Source organism: Cyphomyrmex costatus, unplaced genomic scaffold (genome assembly GCF_001594065.2).
Source record: "Cyphomyrmex costatus isolate MS0001 unplaced genomic scaffold, Ccosl1.0 scaffold302, whole genome shotgun sequence".
NCBI classification, from domain to species: domain Eukaryota; kingdom Metazoa; phylum Arthropoda; class Insecta; order Hymenoptera; family Formicidae; genus Cyphomyrmex; species Cyphomyrmex costatus.
Window position 1 is genome coordinate 1,810,568 of NW_017277148.1, and position 20,631 is coordinate 1,831,198.

General features: G+C 32.9%; 1 protein-coding gene across 1 annotated transcript in view; it reads right to left on the reverse strand.

Annotated features, from left to right (window-relative positions):
* Positions 1–280: 280 nt before the first annotated feature.
* Positions 281–20,631, reverse strand: part of LOC108775665 (neural-cadherin) — a 38,753-nt gene continuing 18,402 nt past the window's right edge. Inside the window, exons 10-13 of the mRNA XM_018542105.1 lie at positions 20,079–20,269; positions 4,985–5,174; positions 4,087–4,269; positions 281–544 (exon numbers count right to left, since the gene is read on the reverse strand). Of these exons, the coding sequence (XP_018397607.1) occupies positions 281–544; positions 4,087–4,269; positions 4,985–5,174; positions 20,079–20,269 (828 nt within the window). The remainder of the gene's footprint in view (positions 545–4,086; positions 4,270–4,984; positions 5,175–20,078; positions 20,270–20,631) is intronic.

A 20,631-nucleotide genomic window follows, 5' to 3' on the forward strand; every position in this document is an offset into this window, starting at 1 on the left:
AAAAATTACTAATACTTGTCATGTACTTTTTTAAGTGAAAATAAAGTAGCATAAAATATAACGGTCGCGGCACTGATGTCGTTGCATCATTTTTATAATAAGCTCTTATAATATCCATTGAGTACGTTATTTTTAGAGTTCGTTTACGGTTTCTCGCTAAGCAATTTATTCCCGTTGTAGTACCATTTTATACGGTAACTTCGTACAGCTGGTACGCCCTCAATCGCTCATAAACTTGAATACAAATATATTGTTCCTATAATCTGTTATTTAACAGAATCTATAGTACGAGCAATAGAGAGTGTGTATGGCGCACACAGACGGCTTTTAAATAAAATTTTCTGTACCACCTACCTGAGTTAGGTTGGCCGTTGCCGTTAGGTCGTGCGGAAGGTGCTCCGTCTCGAGCCTCTACCTCCAGGGCGTAAGCACCCTGCTTCTCGCGATCGAACATTACTTTCGTGAAGATCTCACCGGTTTCCCTGTTGATCTCGAAATAATCCTTGCCTTCGTTCCTCTCGCTGTTTACCACGTAATATGTGACCTGGATAAATAATGTGAAGTTTATTGACTCTATCTACGTGTCTCGCATGCGCAAATATCTGACAGACTGTCATAATTCCATTGGACATCGCGCCATTAAAGAAAAAATGTACTTATTTGCGAGTTTAATAGAATAATGACAACATGTCACGTCACAAATAAAATTCTTTAATTTATTAAAACTTTGGAGATACAAATTTTTCATAAAATGTGGAACATCTAAAGGTTTAAGTAGGTATAGGTAGCCACACACCTTCCCCATACGTAATAGTTATTTTAAAAACCTTGTTCTCTCTAGAGAAAAGTAAAATAAATAATATTACCCAGAAGAGTTTAAGTCTTCATTAAAAAGTTTATTATTTAAAAAACAAATTCGAATAAATAGAATAATTATTTTTACATTCCTCTATCTTATGAAGGTATAAATAATATAAATTTGTGAACTCTATATATATTATTAAAAAATATAATTATAAAAATTGAAATTTTCGGAGTGTTTTAAGTACCTCACCTACTTAAAAATTAATAAATTGCAGCAGTATTGTAATATTCCATTTCCTATATATTAATATGTGTTTTACGTTAATAATGACTTTTTATTCTCTATTATTTCCGTTTTATAAAATTGTTTAAAGTCCATTGATAACTGGCCGGCATACATCATTAACGTATTCATCATAAACACAGTTTGAATCCTGCGGAATAAATTTCAATTCTCTAACGCAATATATCGCGAGTGTATGACCTATTCTACAATTCGACTCGTTTTACCTTTATTCGAGGAAACTCCCTGTTTTATATTAAAATGCATGTATGTATAAAGTACGCGAAACGCATAAAAATGTCGTCGTCCGGGGTGTATAATGGCGTCGGGAGCACGAAACTTTGAGATAGTTATCGCGGAAGAAAATTTGAATGAAATTCGCACTGCAAGACTTTACTTAGACAAGTTGCGAACACGTCGGCACTTTGTGCCTTTCAATTTTATCTTAATGAAACGGCAAACAGTGTTACTGCAACCCGAACGGGACAGTGCAATTTTATGTAATGATGAAATGGTTTTCTTTCAACGTACCCTGTACTTCTTTCCAATCCCTTAATTAAAAGACGAAACGGAAAAACTTGATTAAGTCGATGTTAACAATGTTCTTGTTATATGGACTATTCGGCAAATCCTAAAATACATTATTTTTACACGCTTTTGTTGGATTTTATATAAATCTTATCGTTACAATTATTTCCTATATTTCCTATATTCACTGCAGTAGCATTTAAACTGACGGTATTAATAACTACCTACATAATTTTTTTTGAAATTATGAACTTTACATTAAGTTAGATCAGGTTTTATTAACACAACAGTAAAAAACATTTATAAGTATAATCATTTAGAAATGTACTATTTAATTTTAACTTGTATATTATTTATAACCAAGTTTTGCAATTTCATTTTTATTCTTACAAAATTCTCTATTTGCTATCGCCAATAATGGGACGCATGCAAGAAAAAACGAATGAAGGAGTAGGGAAAAGAAGATATCGAGTTTGCTGCAACGCGATTACTGCACTCGACTACATGTCGGATTCACATTCGTCGTACCCCTTTTGTTTGTTGTGCGGTATTTCCGCCCTGCAAACCTACGTCCGTATATATATATATATATATAATATGTATATATATATATATACTCATATACATGTACATATATAGCACGTAGAAATAGAATGTGCATATTTGATAGATCCTTTGCGCGCGAAGAACTTCACGTAATCGGTGAAATTTACAGTTGCGCATCTCATGCTACTTAATCGGTAAATTTCCACTTGGAAATTTCGTAATATTTCACAGTGGCTCGGTTTCCGTTTACTGTCGAGGTAAAGTTTTTTTGGCAGTTGCGTTGCATATCATTTTCACGGAGTTGCTTAGCTAAGAATAATGTTTGTTTAACGAAAGAAAGATAAATTTGTAATAAAATCCTTAATAAAATCCTTTTTTTTTTATTTAATAGTTTCTTATTTCTTTGTTTCTCTTAAAAGAAAAGATGTAATAAAATTTGAAAATGCGTATGAGATAAAAAATAATAAAGAATAATTCTGTGTAATTTAGCAGAATTTAAAATCTTTTACTGATTTTTTATTTTCATAAGAAATTATAAATTTATATAATTTTTTATAAAAGATTGTAAACATATAGAAAAAAGTTCAGTATTTAATTAATAAATGATAATGAAAAATTAACGTCTTGACGAAAAAACTGATAATGAAGTTATAATAAATGCTTATCAGTTCTCCTTGATGTAAAAAGTTTAAAAAGATTTTATAAAAACTCAAAAATGAGACAAGGAACGTTCCATTAAGTATGTATAATATTAAAAGTTTTAAATCGAAAGACACAAAATTGATCTAATTAAAACCCAGGTTTGAAGGTTATTTGCAATATCTCCGGCTTAATTCTCTCAGAAACTAGCAGCTTGTTACATAATTTTCAGCACGTTTGCACCTAATCGGTAGTTGTATCGGCATTACAAAATGCGTTTGGTAGCGTAGCAACCCGGTTTCAATGTAAAACGAATGATAATCACGCGATTAAATGTCGGTGCGATATACATTCGTGTTGCTGGCATATCCGATAATGCGATCATACGTGATAAATTCAACGCCACTCAAACGTGCGCTCGTCGAAATTGCGTTACTCCGTTACAGAGTTTATAACATTCTACCAACGGCGGCAATGCATTTCCACACGAAACATTAAAGTTTCTATGCGACAGTCTAAGTTATGGCTGTGCGTCTAAGCACTCTGTAACCACCCTTATTCCCCAATTCCCGACCGTTCTTCATCTCTCCTCAATCAGGACTTTGACGACTGAGCTCCTTTAAGTCCTTCTCAAGTGCCCCGCAATAGCGCGATACCGAACGTATTCTTTGGTTCTTTTGTGCAGCTTCGCCGCAATTCTCCTGCAATCGATCCACGCGGAATCGGACCTCTACGGTAAAGAAATGTGGAAAGACCTGTGTCGAACATGTGATGCGCTTTCCTCTCTCGGCCATTTTTCATTATAACCGAATTTCTTTACTAATTTTAATCTAGCTTTTTATTAATTGCATTTTATATAATAATTGTACATAAATATCTAAAATACTTTTGTGTACTTCTTTGATAAATTTAACTATATACGATAGCTATCTTTGTATCAAGTTAGAAAAACGAATAAGTATCATTAATTTAAATTAATTTAACAAAGAAGTTTAGATAAATTTAATATAAAAATACATTTTTTAATTATAGATTTACGCAAAAATTGAGAAAAGTTGTTAAAAATTGTGTTATGTGGTTTGCATGTTTCTCAGTGTATGTTTAAAAATTTCACGTTATTATTATATCATAAAATGATGCCATATAACACAAACGTAAAAGGAATTTAGAACAAGTGTGTGGAACTCACATACTCTTTCTTAAGTAATTAGCTAGCATCGAAATTAATTACTCTCTCAAAATACGTCAATTTGTTTAGTGTGCAATAGCGCACGATATCGATTTACCTGATTATTGGGAAATGTCCCGTCCTTGTCGATGGCGTTTACTTGGGTGACTTTGCTGCCCACTGGTTCACCCTCGAGTACGGTTTCCTGTTCTCGTTCGGTGAACAGCGGTATCTCGTCGTTTACATCCTCCAGCATGATGTACACGGTAGCCTCGGAAGCCAGCTGCTGGGCTCCATTATTCTGGTGGGATTAAGTTGACCGCAATTAGTTGAAAACGATTCTATATTCGTGTACTTCTTAATGCCAACTCTTCCTTTTCATTTTCGTGTAAAAATATGAATGCATTTAAATACGTTTATTTTAAGCTTTTCTCAGATTACACGCATTCAGTAATCTAATACAAAGATGAAAACGTTACTGTTTGATTATATCAATTTACTTTTTTTGTTTTTTTAAAGAAGCTTTTATTATTTAATATTTAAATTAAACTATAACTTTAACGCATTTATATTTACATTTAACATTAAATGCACAAAATTTATTATTTTATCGTCAATGTAGCAGAACATTATCGTGCTAAAATTTTATGGCCATTAACCCTCCATTAGCACTGTAAAATTTTCATCCTTCGTCTATAACCTGAGTCTTCAAATTTCAGATTTTTATATTGTGTTTCGGACTATATAAAAAAATTGCAACAAATTATACACTTGTAAAAATTTTAACCAGTTTTTATTGTATTAAAAATTGGATTATATTTTATTAATTTTTTTTACCGATTTAAATTTATCTACCAGAATTCACGTTCAAAAAATCGACTTTTATTATAGATTATTTTTATATTTGTAGGTTTTTATCATCAGGAGATATGTTTATATTTTTCTAAAAAATATTTTAATTGCGTAAAGACAAATCTCTTGCAAAAGCGAGTGTGTACATAAAAGACGAGTCATACCTCCACTCGTATGGTGAGATTGTATTCTTTTATGCTCTCGTAGTCCAGCGGATGATTAACTTTAATATCGGCCCAAGTTGTCGATTGCTCTCCGCGTTGCTGAAGGTAAAACGTATGAAACTTGTTCGTCTGCGCCGTGGAACCGGGCATTAAGTGGTAAAAGACCGTCGGATTATTGTCGATTCCAGAGCTGTCGACACACACAAAGGGGCGTATTACAAAGACGCGCACCGGCTGCCCGGGAGCGCCGAGAACAACTTAACGAAACGGAAACGGAAACGGAAAACGGAAAAACAGAAACGAGAACGGAAATTTCCTAAGGTAGAAGAGAAAACTAGAAAAGGACTCGCGTATATACATATATGTACATATCGATATTTTGAAGTTAGAACAACTGATATCTTTACGTGACTCGGAAATCAAGGAGCAATTGTTACGTATGTTATGTAATGTTCGACCTACTCTTTCCGATTCATAAAATGATATCGGTTATTCCAGTTTCAAGATACGGATATACGGGATAACCTATAACTAACCGCTGTCCCTTTTGCCGATGCTGTGATCCGCATTTCAGACCATGCATTTAAATGTTAAATAGGAAAATAAAATTTGACCTTTTTATGTAAGAGTTGCATTTATTGTTATCATACTGAGAATGTAGTTACTTTTAGCTTCAAATATGAGATTTGAATACCGATTTGTATCGGGAAAAAATTATATTTACACAAATTTCAAAATTCACAATTTTTGCAAAACCAAGAAATAATTAAAGTAAATTCATACGTAACTCTTTATGTTCCAAAATAATTTATTGTGTTACGATATTTATTTGACTCTTAAATCTTAATTATAGTTTACTACATATGACACATTCTTAATTATTTATGAACGTATTTATATGATATAGCAAAAATTAATAGAAATAATAAATATATCCAGCATATTCTTTTAACAATATTTTACAAGATAATGTTCTCAATTTTCACGTGCTACTTAATTTTCTTATTACAAGACTTTATTTTAAATTAATTTCAAGTGCCAATATCGTTTAATTATTAAAATATAACGTTTCATAATAGCAAAGATTTTGTTCTTAATTACTTAAAAATTAACAGAAATAATAAATATGTCTAGCATATTTTTTTAACAATGTACTAGAATATAATATTTATTTAATTAAACGTTAATCATGAAGAGAAAGAAATTAATTGTTAATCTATCTATAGGCAAAAGGAATAGCAATTGTTTTACATCCTGTACATATGTATATTAAAAATAAATTGTTACTGATGTAATGAGAGGGAAAATATCTCGAAATAAAAATTCATCATGCGATGTGTCGCATACGCGTGTCATTCACGCGCGAGCGTATGCGTACACGACCAGAGAAGAGAGAAAAAGAGAAAGAGACAAGTAAACGAGTTAAACTTCGATCGTCGTTATGGAAAAAAAGAGACTCCCTTCGCTGGAGTGTGTTAATACATCTAGGGTAAAACGAGAGATAATAGTTTGACATTGCATTCTCACTGATCTCTACACATTAAACATACGCGACAGCGGCTCCATCAACCGTATCTTTTTCTCATTATCTTCAACACCGCTCTGTACAGCGATCGGGACCGGTATAATCTCGGTGATTACAGAATCTCCGAACGATGTTGTGCAAAAGTGGGTTAATCCGCGAAATAAAAAGGAAGAAAAAGGAGTTGTACACACAGCTGGGCCAGCAACATGAAACTCCGCATTTCAAACTTAATTTACTGAAAACTACTCTGCTTACAATGAGTTAATCCGCTTTTCCATAACACCGTTTTCCTTTACACGAAACTCAAGACTCTTCATGACACTTAAAATGTAACGATTAATATCACGTTTATTATATTTCTGTTATACCGCGAAAGTAAAACAAGTATTAAAATTATACCGGTCACAAAGTTAATTAATACGTATAGTGATCAGTGATGATTTTACCTAACGCGCCGCACGTCTTTTGCTTCCCGTCGTCGCCCGTTCCTTTTTTTTTGTTTCCCTTCCGTTTCTCTATTCGGTGCGCTTGACACACAACTGCGCGTGTGTGTATAATCGTAAGATGTATTGTATATGCACGTATTAACAAGAGCGAGCTCTTACCGAGAGAAGTGATCATAACCCTAAGCAAAGTTCACGCAATCAAAAGGCACACATTTGCTGCTCTAGCTACGTTCCCGTTCGCTCTCGCGGGCCAATTACTATCCACGACTGTTATCGCTGTTAATTTGGTGGTAGAAGTGTTACAACCCTATTGTATGTGCTGTGTGTTAAAATGCACGAGTCGGAGCGCAGAGTCGAGCTTCGTGAATGAGTGATTCGATCAGACTGTTATTCGGTGAAGTATTGTTACTTGATATCGTAGTCTGTAGACTATTCCACTCTTGAATAATATACACGTAATGATAATTTATTTTCTCTAAACTACCTTCACCTAACAGCAAATCTAGCTGTTGAAATTTATTAATGTTAGGCAAAATTTAAATTGAATGCATTTCGGAGCGAGATCTTGTTATGTATGTTTCCTTCTATATCTATTATTTCGTTACAAACAAAATATAAATTAATTAATGTAATACAAGTATTAATCTGCTCAAAATATAATCAATTATTTACTGATTATATTGATTATACCGATTTGCAAATTAATTTTTTTTTGAGTTTAATAATATTAATATTTATGTCTGACACAATAATGAATTTATTGCGACACGTCATATTCATATCTCATTAATAATATAATTATGTTAAAGAGCGGTTTAATAATTAGATTAATAAAATTCGTGAAATTCTATCTGATATATATTATATATATGTATATATCACGATGACATTATCATCGATTTTAAAATGTAAAGATTCATATTTATATATATTAAAAAAGGTAAAAGAAAACTCTTTGCTGTGCAGAAGAATAGTATAATAAATTAGTATTGTTAAAGATTATTGCATTACTATGACATTCTTTGTGGAATTTATTTATCTGTTAATCTAATATAACATAATTAGAAAATATTTTGATAGTAAAACATGAAATTTAAAAATTAGCATTGTTAGGTAAAATTAATTTCAATTATACTAAAGTTAAATTGAAATTAGCATAATACTTCATTAACTGCAAAGTTTATTTAAAAACGCAGTTAGTGGATATAATTAATTAATTAATTCACATTATAACCAACCTTTACTTACTTAAATAACTTATCATCAAATAAAGATATTGATATTTTATTTTTTTTTTATATTTTTTATTTTATATGTGGCTACCTTCATTTATTTAAATAATTTTTGTAGATATAAAATAAATCGCTAATTAACGAAGTCAATCAATAAACAAGGTGTAATTTATTTACGTGATCAAATGTTTAACTGTAAATTTCAAATATTTAGTTTTAAATAAATCATTTCAATTGTTTTTATTAAAAAAATTGAGTATCACGTGTATAAAATATTAATTAATATTATAATTAAATACTAAATAAAAGATATAGGATAAACTTTTGCCTTTGAAATCTCGCTCGAACAATTATCGCGCTTCAAGGCAACGAAAATTGTACAGAATTCATTAAAAACAATTAACTTTCATTTACTAATTTGCAATTTGCATAGTAACTCATTCGAAATTAATTATTTCACAGTGATGCATAATCTCCTAATCTCTGATTTAAATTAAGTTATTATAAATTAATTAATTATCATGCCGATAAGCATTATGTCGAATAAATCGAAGTTTATTTTGCACATTAAAAACCTATATACTATGACAAAAAATATTAATATACATATAATTTTATTTAATTGCACCAGTTATGGTATAATCAGTATATAGTATAAATTAACTTAATTTTGTAAATGTGTTAAATATTAAAATTTTCTTAAGGACGAAAATAGCTTTTAATATATTTAAATTAAACAAATATCTGAGGATTATCTCAAGGATCTCTCTCCTAATTAGCTCCTGAGAAACCGTAACAGTCTGATTCAATATAACCATCCGCATGTCCGAGCTCTCATCTCATTGGTCGAACGAACCGCACAGCTGTATTACATGCGTATTCGACCGTCCGCTCGTCCGGTGTGTACCGTTTATACACGCGCTTGCACATGTGTGTTTGCGTATGTGTACATGTGTGTGTCATGTATGTGATGCGTGCGTTTCCTTGTTCCGCGCGTATGAACGATGTACCGTGTGTACACATAGCTTTAGACAGCCGTCGTGTCATCCGTTAGACGTCCACGAAATGTTCATTGATCCGAAAGGATCTAGCTGTCTCCCTCGAAAGGAATTTCTCTCTAGTTCAAAGGGCGCACGACAGAAATTGACAGCGCCATTTGTCAGTTCAAACACGAGCATATATTGATTCTCCCGTAAAATGTCTCACTCAGAACCGCCGATTAATTTTAATAATTCATTGATCAATTTGAAGAGTTTCTAAGTTACAAAATTAAAAAGAAGAGAGTGTTTGGAAATGATATTGAAAATGAGAAATTTCTTAAACTATAAATTTCAGAAATTACACGAAGAAATACTGTGTTATTTACGTTACTTTAAAAGATCTTTTCTGTTTCTAGACTCCAATTAAAGGTTTGAGGCATTTAATTAGACATTGTAATAAGTCACCAAATGATAATTTTATTCTAGGAAAACACTAAATTCGCAAAGCAATCTATTATTAAAATTGTAGTTGGGGGGATCCGGAATATATTTAAAACGTCATGAAAAATGGATAAAAATAAGACAAAGAAAAATAAAATTCTTACTTTCCTCGATAATTTTTCCTAACATTTGGAGCGCTTTTCTTACTTTTTAAAATTATGCTCTTTTTATCGAGTTTTTAAGTGATATTTAAGTTATAATGAGAAATTAAGTAAAATGATTAAATTTTGCTATTTTTTCGTGTTCTTCGTGAAAATTTAATTCTCTAAAACTGATGGATCTTTGATATTAAATAGATCTTTCAATTTATAAAATAAAAGAATGATTTCAGAGAATGTATTCTTATCACAACTCTTATAAATGTGATTCTCATTCTTTTTTTATGTAACCCTTATACATAGAATTTTGAATTGAACGCGTTATATTTAATAGCCGCTCATAAAAGTCAAAGTTCGCTCTCTGGGAGACTATCTCTTTTATTACATATGATTTACATTATATGGTATTAAAATACCTATATAAATGTCAACCATGAAATCCATTGCTTTTTATAGGAAGATTATTGCAAACATAATATAGAAGGTACTAAAACAGGAACAAATCTTAAAGATTTATCTGCACTTTACATCTTATTGTAATATATACTTTGAAGAGATTTTAAATGCAAATAAAAACGAAATTATGTAATTTTAATAATTCAGCAGTAATTTAAACGTAAAATATATTGTATTTTTTTTGGAAATTACTGCGACCTTGATGAATATTTCTTTCAATTATTAAGTCGAGAGCCAGATAAGACAGCATAAGATAATGCAATGTGATGACGTAACCGTATAATAATTTTAATACCGTCACTTTGTTGATTAGTGAATTGTATTTTCTACAACTACGCCGTATTATTCATTATCAAACGAGATATATAATTTCTATTAAACAAGATTATAGACGATAGCAAACTTGTAAAAATTAAATCAAACGCATCGTTAAACACACGCGATCTCCGGTTTGAAGATATAAATCCTGAATTTTAAGAGTTAAATGTAGCAAACGTCTCAGCCATTGTACATCATGCTTAACGAGATCTTTGAAAGATTCAATCTTCGGGCATCGCCCCGGTAGCGCCGTTAGCGGAACAAGCTCGTTTGTGAATACGCGAGGATCTATTAAGTGCTCATGTTTCGCCCCGAGCTCTCAATCATTTAGCCGGCGCCCTGTTACGTTTTAAACATCATCGCGTTTAAGTTGCCCGGAACTAGATATCATGAAACGTGCACTATCTTCCGTTCCCGTCGCTTAACTTCGAACGGAAAGCGAGATTCAGTATTAAAATGTCATTTCCCGAGAATTCTTAAAACGTCATCCGGATCTTAAGTCACGTTCGTCGAGAGAGAGAGAGAGAGAAAACGTACCTCCCGAACACGTTTCAAGAACGATTTTATATTCGAATTTACTAGAAATTACGACAGAGCAAAGATTTTATTTGAAAAATATGGAACAGATATATAATTTCGCGCGGACACATTTCGAGCAACTCCATTTAAATACGCGAAAAATATGTCTAAATTACGGAAAATGACACTTTTATGTGTTGTTAGAAGGATTTTCTGTGAAAAATGTCGGTATCTTTTTTCTGGAGTTGATAAAATTGCTGTGGCTCGACATATTTTACGATTAATCCCGATAGCATCTCTTTTTTACGTCAGCCGTATTTTTTCTGGTCTAACGTAGAAATCGAGCGATGTTTCTCTTTCATTGCGATAGTAGCCACAGTATGACTGGGGTTGTAAATCCTGTTTGTTTAATCATATTTATGCTGTGTGATAATATTGAATAAATAAAGTCGACTATATTAACGAATCAAAAGCGACTTTATATAATAGAAATTTTAACTTTTATAACATTTTATTCATTGAAACGTTTATAATTTTTAATTTAACGTAATAGTTAAAGAGAAAGTTACATAAAAAATTGACGTTCTATTAAAATTGGAAAAAAATTTTGTCATGTATTTACAAATTACAAATTTATTTCAAGTTTAATGTTTTATATTGAATAATTCCGTAAAAACTTCTTAGTCTTGCAACAATAGCTTGATTATCTTTAAAGTAAAAAATATTTTCAAATTTTTTTAGAAAAGGAAAATTACGATTATAACCATTGAGAGCAATGAATCATATGTGTGTATAAATATCTTAACACGCACAATATAACATGTATTCTACTAAGCGAAATATATTCACTGAAATGTATTAAATACGTATGTATGAAAATTAGCGACAAATTACTAGTTATACTCAAAATGCAATTGCGTTTCACGATAAAAATTTTCTTGTATATATTAAATATATTCTATTTACACGTTTTTAATTACACTTTATACGGCGATATTTTTGCGATTTTAGTATTGATAAAACTATCAGTATTTTAGATTTTTATCAATAATCTATTCACTATTCTTCATAAGGGAAAACATTTCTTTTTTTTTTTTTATATTGTCGTGCCAAAATCTGCAGGACGCCGGAAGCTATGTGTCAAACCGGAGTATATCGAATTCTGCAATTGGCAGCGGTGCGGTGACGAGAAATACCGCGATATATTGAACGAACAGAAAGTAATATTGAGAGACACAAACATTTTTGATCATTAAAACTCGCGAAAGATACTTTGTCGCAATTTAATAGAATACCAAAAAATGGCAATTTTTTTCGTCATACGCAATATGTACAACGCGTCGTTTTTTCATATTGACAGGTTGTCAATATTGAATTTTAAAATAAATTTCTAACCGTACTTAAACCTATACACACACGTGAATATTCGATTGAACCTGTGCTATTATAAATATATTCTCAGCATACTCATGCTCTTTTATTCTCAGCACATTTCCAATTATAAATGTATTTTTACTTTATTTATAATATGTGTGCAATATTACTTTAAAATTAACTAATTTTATGCAAGTTTCAGAAATAAGTAATAACTTAAAATTACCTTCATATTGTCTTAAAACAATTAATGCATATTATTTATAAATTCAACGAAAATCTCGTATTTTTCAATTAATTACAAGATATCTTTCCTTTAATAAAAATTTTATTTCAAATTTTATATATATTATCAAGATATTTAATCTAAATATTATCAAAAAAACACGATGAAAGTAATAACTTTCAATTTAATTTGTATCAAGTAAAAAACGACTGATAGATTAAACGATTGCAAAGAATTTATCGTTTAAAAAAAAAAAGGAAAATCTAGGACATAGTGTACAACATATCAAATAAATAACGGTTCGAATAATTATCAGACTAGCGATATTGGATATTCCATAGCGAGATTATTTCGATCAAAAGATAATTTTTGCAATATCGAAACTGTGTTCTGAAACACTCATTTAAAATTCGTTTAAAACATGGAATACATATAGTATATATTAATATCGACAAAATCGAAGCAGCTTTGAAACACGCGATTAATATCGCGGAATATATGACGATGCAACTCGATCAAATTTCAAGCTTGTCATTAAACACAAAAGGTTCTAACAATGCCGACATTTATTATATTGCATCTTTGAGAGATAAATTGCAACCAGCGATATCATTACGTATCCTGTGCTACTGAAAAGCACGTGTTCCAATTTTTTCGGTTTACAATCAATCAAATTTAGCTCTCTCTATTGTTATCTTCTTATTTTATACAATACGTATATACATAAAAAATTTTTGTTGATTTATAAATTTAACAAGATACAGATCTAAAAAATAATTTTATAATAGAACACAGTTGAGTTTTAAAGTAATACGTATGAATATAAATTTTTTAGGAATAAAATAGATGGGGTTTTTTTGTTTCTAATACGTTTTCGTTTTCTCTACATATACACACAAATATAAAAATATGGATTTGTAAACTATCTGAACAAATATTTTTCCCAATTTGTATTTATCAAATTTTCTTTTGTAATTCACTCATTTTATATTATTCGTATGTCGAAAAAATATATTCGCTGAAATTGAACTGACAAGGGAAAAAGACTGCCTCGTGGCTTCAAAAAGCATATTGGTTTACCCTCCATATACGAAGGTAGGAAGTTACACATTGTTAATGTCGGCTCACATAAAAACCCAGAATCTCGTAACGTCAATATTGATTGGCCGTTGTCCGTTTGGATAAAATCTCAGTTTTTTTCGTGAAATTTAATTCAACGCTTTGTTAATCACGCTGCCAATACATATGTAAAATAAATTCGCGTCACCGTACAACTTTTCGCTGATTAATTCCGATTGCTCGTTAGCGGCGTCATTCAAGCCGAATGTTAATTTAGGAGAATTTCCACATTACTAGTGGAATAATAGCGCAACTCGTGTCCCTGACAAATGACGCTCGTACGGCGATTTTAATTGCTCGTTATCTGTCGACGACGTCTGACGGATGGTATAACGTTCGCGTCAAGTTGTGTATACCGTATAAGTCTCGGTTAGTATGATAGTACAGCTCATAAGCGTGATTCTTAGTCCGAAAGTTTGCATATTGTGAGTGTGTGAGTGTGTGCACGCACATGTTGTACAACTACGTTAAAGTATGTGGGCATTAAGCGAGCTTGTAGAAGTAAGACTGTCGCATAGAGAGTGATAAGTGTAATTAAGTATGATAAGAAGGACAAAGTTAGAAAACCTTACAACCCCAATCTGTGCATAACCACCCTTGAACCATTGGTGCGCGGTGACGATGCAAATGTGTGTGTGTGTGTGTGTGTGTGTGTGTGTGTGTGTGTGTGTATCGTATCGTGTAATTTTACGAATACGTGAACATATTATTAAATAATTCCAATACAATTTTATCTCCGAAAAATCTTTTGTCGTTATAAAACTTTATAAAAACGTTTTAAAATCTTTATTAATATTTTCGTTACATATTCCATGTAACGTCCATATCCAATTAGATATGAAAATGTAACAAATGGAGATATTTGTTTTGTGACAACATTTACTCGTGTTTTTAAAAGAAATGTTTCCCTGTAGCGCGATAAAATGGTATTGGAAAAATTTTTGTCAGCTCACTTGCCAGAGAGATGTGGGAAATCGATAATACCGTTTTCATTTCGAGTCTCGTGAATCCATAATGCCTCTCTCTTTCGATAAAGAGAAGAATGGAAATAGAATTTCTCGCCTGTCTGGTACATTTCGATCCGCGGAACGTCACGTAGCGGTGCAGGTCAATTAGCAAATGCTCTTGCTCGCTCAATTTTAATTCGATAGAGATATATAATTCACTACTATACTGTCCGAGACGTGATACAAGACGGTGACTTCAGCAATCAAAGATGCTCTAACTATGTTCATCAACTTCAATCTAAATCGTTACTCAACTTGCTGTCGAACGGCGCACAAGATCTCGCCGACAAAAAGACACTACGAGAACACACTACGCTCTCGAAGAATAAAGGGGGGAAAAAAAAAAGAAAACAAAAGAAATCAGAACGTGATTACACGTTGTAACCTAACGTAAGATAAGCAACTGACGAAACATGCCCAAAAATTAATTACGGCATTCATGAAACGTATGTCGATGATTGGATATTGAATGAGTATGCATGTCCTGGCGACGAACTAAGATGTGAATCGATAGCGATAATGAGTAAATTGATAAGAACCAAAAAGGAATAAAAACGTATTGTATGTACATATGACATACTTATGGGTAATACGTTCGACTGCGACTGCGAAGTCAGGCATCGGGGAGGATCAACGAAAATCATAAACTGCTCAATTATTTGCGGCCGCAGCTATATAATACTTAACTGACTCACCGTAGGTGAATGGAGTCTCAAAACGAGCACATACAACGAAAAAAAACGAGACCAAAGAAAATTTTGAAAAAAGCCAATCCGGTGCGAAAAGAATGGAGATACGTAACTCAAACAGAGGAAGTAACAAACGAGGCACGCATGAATGATGAACTATGATGAGAGAGAAATAAGAAAACGACAACGGTTTGGTCAAAATCAATAATACATAATCCAGGGAAGCGTCTATTCGTAAAACATGCCCAAAAATATGTTTACGGCACACACAACAAATGTATGAAAGATAGATAGATAGATAGATAGATAGATAGACAGAAAGTTCTGCGTCTAATTCCGGGCGCGAAAGTTCGTCGTGATACAAAATAGCTGGCAAATTACTGTAGTATACAATATCGCTATATTGAATCGTAGCGCAGAAACAAACACGTGACTTAAAACACCCATCGCTCGTTAACGTTGTGGCTTAACACGCTGTGTGGCACGAATTAATGTTAATGCGTTTCTTGTTGGCCCGCGAATTCCCGATAAGACAAGCGGACTGTATCGATAAATAATATTTTAGTGTATGTGTAATAATTATAAGCTGATGACACATCTTTGCATTGAGGCTCGTGTGCGTGGCACAACGTTGATGGGGAAAGTTCGCGGAAAATGGCGGACTAAACGCGAATGACGAAACGTTTTGCTGCATCCCTTTCCAGCTACCATTAAAGCAAGGTCCTAACGAGTAAACTCTCCGGAATTAATCCTCCGAAATGTCACTAACGTTACTAACAGCGCGGTGTGTGGAATTTGTGGTATTCGCGAGAACGCTATGTGAATACAAATCGGCAAGATCTAGCTTAATAAGAATATTTATAAAGGATTTAAAGATCAAGTGGTTTAAGTTAAAAAAAATTAAAGTAAGAAAAAGGAGCATATACCACACGCTGGTTCAAAGTAGCGAAAATATAGTGTATTTATTAATACTAAAAATCACATAACTATAAACGTTTCGGTCCTTAATGTGACCATCTTCAGTATATAAAACAAAAAATTTTTCGTGCTTTTTATTTTCTTCGTAGTCCGTATAATAATGCTAATGAATTTATTTAATCAATGGATTCGTCCAGGGTTTGAGAACAAAAGTTTCCAGACTCTGTCTCAAAGGAGATTTCAACGGAATCCATGTGTGCGGACTTGACGTTAATCGTTACGGAGAGAGAATGACAAACTTGCGAGAAATTATGCTTCAATACATATTATCATTTAGAATATATTAGAAGAAAAATTTTTTGTTTTATATAGTGAAGATGGTCACATTAAGAACCGAAACGTTTATAGTTATGTAATTTTTAGTATTAATAAATACACAATATTTTTGCTACTTTGAACCAGCGTGTGGTATATGCTCCTTTTTCTTACTTTAAGAATATTTATTATGCTAAGAATATTAGGAAAAGAAATCCCATAAGAATTTACGATATGAAGACATTTTTCAAAATCGTAGCAAAATTTAATCTAAGTAAAAATTATTAGTATTTATTAAATTGTAAGGTACACTATAATAGAATATCTTTCTCATATAAAAGAAATAAGTAAAAAATAACAATTAGAAAATTATAAACGCGTGGATTATAGAATTATAAGAAATATCCTCGTACATGAGAGAAGTGATTTTGCTGAAATATCTGAAAATTTAGTTGAATTAAAAAATTGGTTAAATCATTAAAATAATTGTATAGTAAACTCTCAAGACTAATGAGCCATGTAAAAAATTTTGATATGCTATAGCAACCAGCTAGGAGACTCAAAAATAATGAGCTATGTTGTAAAAAATGTTGATATGCTAGCAATCTTGAGCGTTCTATATAATTATTTTGACGCGATTTAACAAAATTATTTGTTGTTGTTTATCTAGCTAAATTTTTAGATACTTCAGCAAAATCGTTCTTTCCGAGTACAATATACAGAGATATAATTTACACCATGCGCTACATGCTCCCTTCAAAATTCAAATCAAATTACAGCTTTGCTCACAACTTCCGATTATGCATTTACATTGTTTCTCGTTAATATACTTGCGAAAAATCGAATTGGCGCGTGTTCGAATGAGATAAGCGGAATATTTGCGTGACACGGTGTACAGAACTCATATACTGAATTTACAATAAAATGTATTATCTTGCACCGACAACGCGTGACCGTTGCATCTGGTACTTCTCGTTCAGCGTGTACGTATGTAATTAGCCAATTCGTTCTCGCCGGAAGTCCATGTGTCTCCGCGAGAGACCGCACCGTTAAAAGCGGTACGTCAAGCGCAAACTACCCATTACTAACGTTTTTTCGACACGGCTTTTGGTATCCCGCTACAAAAAGACGCATTTGCACTAGTCAGCTATATTTTTCCACCAACAGGCTATCGCACAATCCGACATGACTTATTCGCTATATTTTTTTGCAAAGTCATATATTTTGAAAGGATCTCGCACTAATTATATGGAATTGCATCTCGGTGAAATAAATTAGTTTTCACATATATAATATAATGTAATGATAAGCAAAAGGTATTATAGATACAAGGTTCATAATGGATCATTTTTGAACTATGATCAAAGTTATGTAAAGTATGTATCAAAGGTGTTAGCACAAATTTTTATCTTTGGCATTATATATCTCGGAAATTATCCATTACATATATTATTAAAGCTTGTGTCTATAACTACTTTCTTTCTTCACTATATTACAAACTACATTATACGTGAAAACTATTTAATTTTACCAGGACCAAATTTTATATAATTAATGCAAGATCCTTTAAAATAAAATATAAAATGTTTTTTTAATTTTTTTATGAAGCAATAAATGTGGTATATGATGTAAAACAATATATGTTCTATATATCAAGGAATTGATCATAATAGTTCTAACACTAATTGTATTATAATATAATTTCTTCTAATTTTTGTTTTTAATTATAACTTACTAAATACCTATATTAGTGCAATTCCTTTGTAAAACTATTGTATTTTTTCTTCTTATTCATGCGAGTAATCTTCACGCAACAATATACTGAAAAAGAATATATTAATTTTTAGTAGGTATAGTTCTTTGAATAGTTATAAATAAATACTTACTAAATGTTTAAACATACTTTTGTATTTGATATAAGAACTATTAAATTGGTTTAACAATCGTCTTTTTTATTGAATAAATATTTATTTACTGTAAGTATAAATGTTCACTTAGTACTCAGAAAATTTGTATCAAGATTTAGCAAATTTTTTAAGTATAGGCGACGAATAAATATTATATTTAACATAGTGATAATAGCATGGCTCTACATACTTGTGTCGATTATTATGCAATAATAGGATTTTGCACTTTGTTCAGAGAAATGCACTCTAGTGATAAACGCGTCGAGATGGATACTCAACACGGCTCTTGCTCGGTTCTCAAACCGTTTCTTATATTCCCGCGAATTACGATCTATAGATGAAAAGCGGTCGTGTCGTTTATTCAATTTAGTTTACACGGGAGAGACGTCTTACTGACGTCGTGGTATAGGAAGAAATTAAATCTCGCTGCAGAATTGATTAAAGCACTCGTGAAACGATGAAAATAGCTTGATATCTGCGTGTCGAGATGCAGCAAAATGTTTCAAGAACATAATCCGCTTAGCGGAGTCTACATAATCGCATTGTTCGCAAGTGCGTTCACATTTAAGCCGAAAAAGATAAAACGCCAACGCTAACGAAGCCGATATCTCGCGAACGGGTATATATATATATATATATATACATCGTTCACCGCGCCTATAAATATGCATATATTGTATCCTGGCCCGTTTGAATACGTCTCGCGTGTTTGTACAAATGCAAAAGACTCGAACGAAGGTGGCTCCGAATCTGAAGCGATGGTTCCTATATACGCAGTGTTTCCCAGAAGGGGAACCTAGAATTCGCCAAGTAAAATTTAGTACTTATCTTGAAAAGTTTAGCCTAATATTTTGACTGCTCTTGATATTCGCGGTAGTTAATATATAAATCTAGTACCTATATAATTTTCGAATACCGACAGAAAGGATTTTGCTAATTTTTTAACAGTCGTTCTATTCTCCTCTCGAAGCTAGGCTATTATTTCTTTGTGTTACTTTTTTTTTTTAGAATTCTCTTAAAATTGAAATGCCTTGAGATATCTGAATTTTCTTTACGTTACTTCTCTCGCTAATCTGTTTCCCAGTTTCCCGTCAAAAGAACCATCGCTCTAACGTCCTGCACCGAAAATCCTTCAATATCCTCCACGATCCTTGATCGCAGACGTATATTCCCTGTACACTCGACATTCCGATCGTGTCTTCCACGAGTGAACCCTATATGCGAACATAAGTGTATACTGCGTATGGTTGCGAGCGAGCGAGCGAGCGAGCGAGTTAGTGGCGCGCGCCGCGCCGCCTCTGCGAGTGTATGACACGTGTTTGTGTGTATGAGTGTGTTGAGATGCGTGTAATGTGGATTCGTACACAATATCAATTAACGTGCACAAGAACAATACTGCCACGAGATTGCGTGCAGGGCGGGTTCGTGCAGAGAGCCGCACGGAGCATTGACAGTGTGACAGACCTGGCTTTAATAGACACAACTTTAGCCCCGACGGCCATGTTCTCTTTAATGTAGATCGGGCCATACACTACGTGGTCCCATACGGGCGGATTATTCGCACGGTCCACAACGTCAATCTGAACCTCCACCGTTCGCGACAAGGGTGGGTAGCCCCTGTCTTTGGCCATCGCCTCCAGCTTGTACGTCTCGCGCTACGGCCAGACCGCGTGTATAACAAACGGGAACAAAAAACAACGGCGTTAGTGTCAAGGCGCCAAGGCCCGTGGCAGGGGGAGAGTGCATGGTACATGTTGTTCTCCCCGTTGTACTTTTCGAGAGAGGCGGGGAAGAAGCTTCTCTCTCCCTTACATCCGCTGGGCACGTCACTCGCGGAGAGACGCCCTGCTTCGGTTATTCGCCAACGCCTGGAAGATTTTGGCGCGAGCGCGAGCTCGCATTATATGCACGCACTCTCGTGCCAAATTTGCACATTCGGTGAGATTATAGCAAAAGCGCTCGCAATCGCGATTGCGCGATGCGTGGCTCTTGAACAGTACGAGCTCCGGGTGACGAG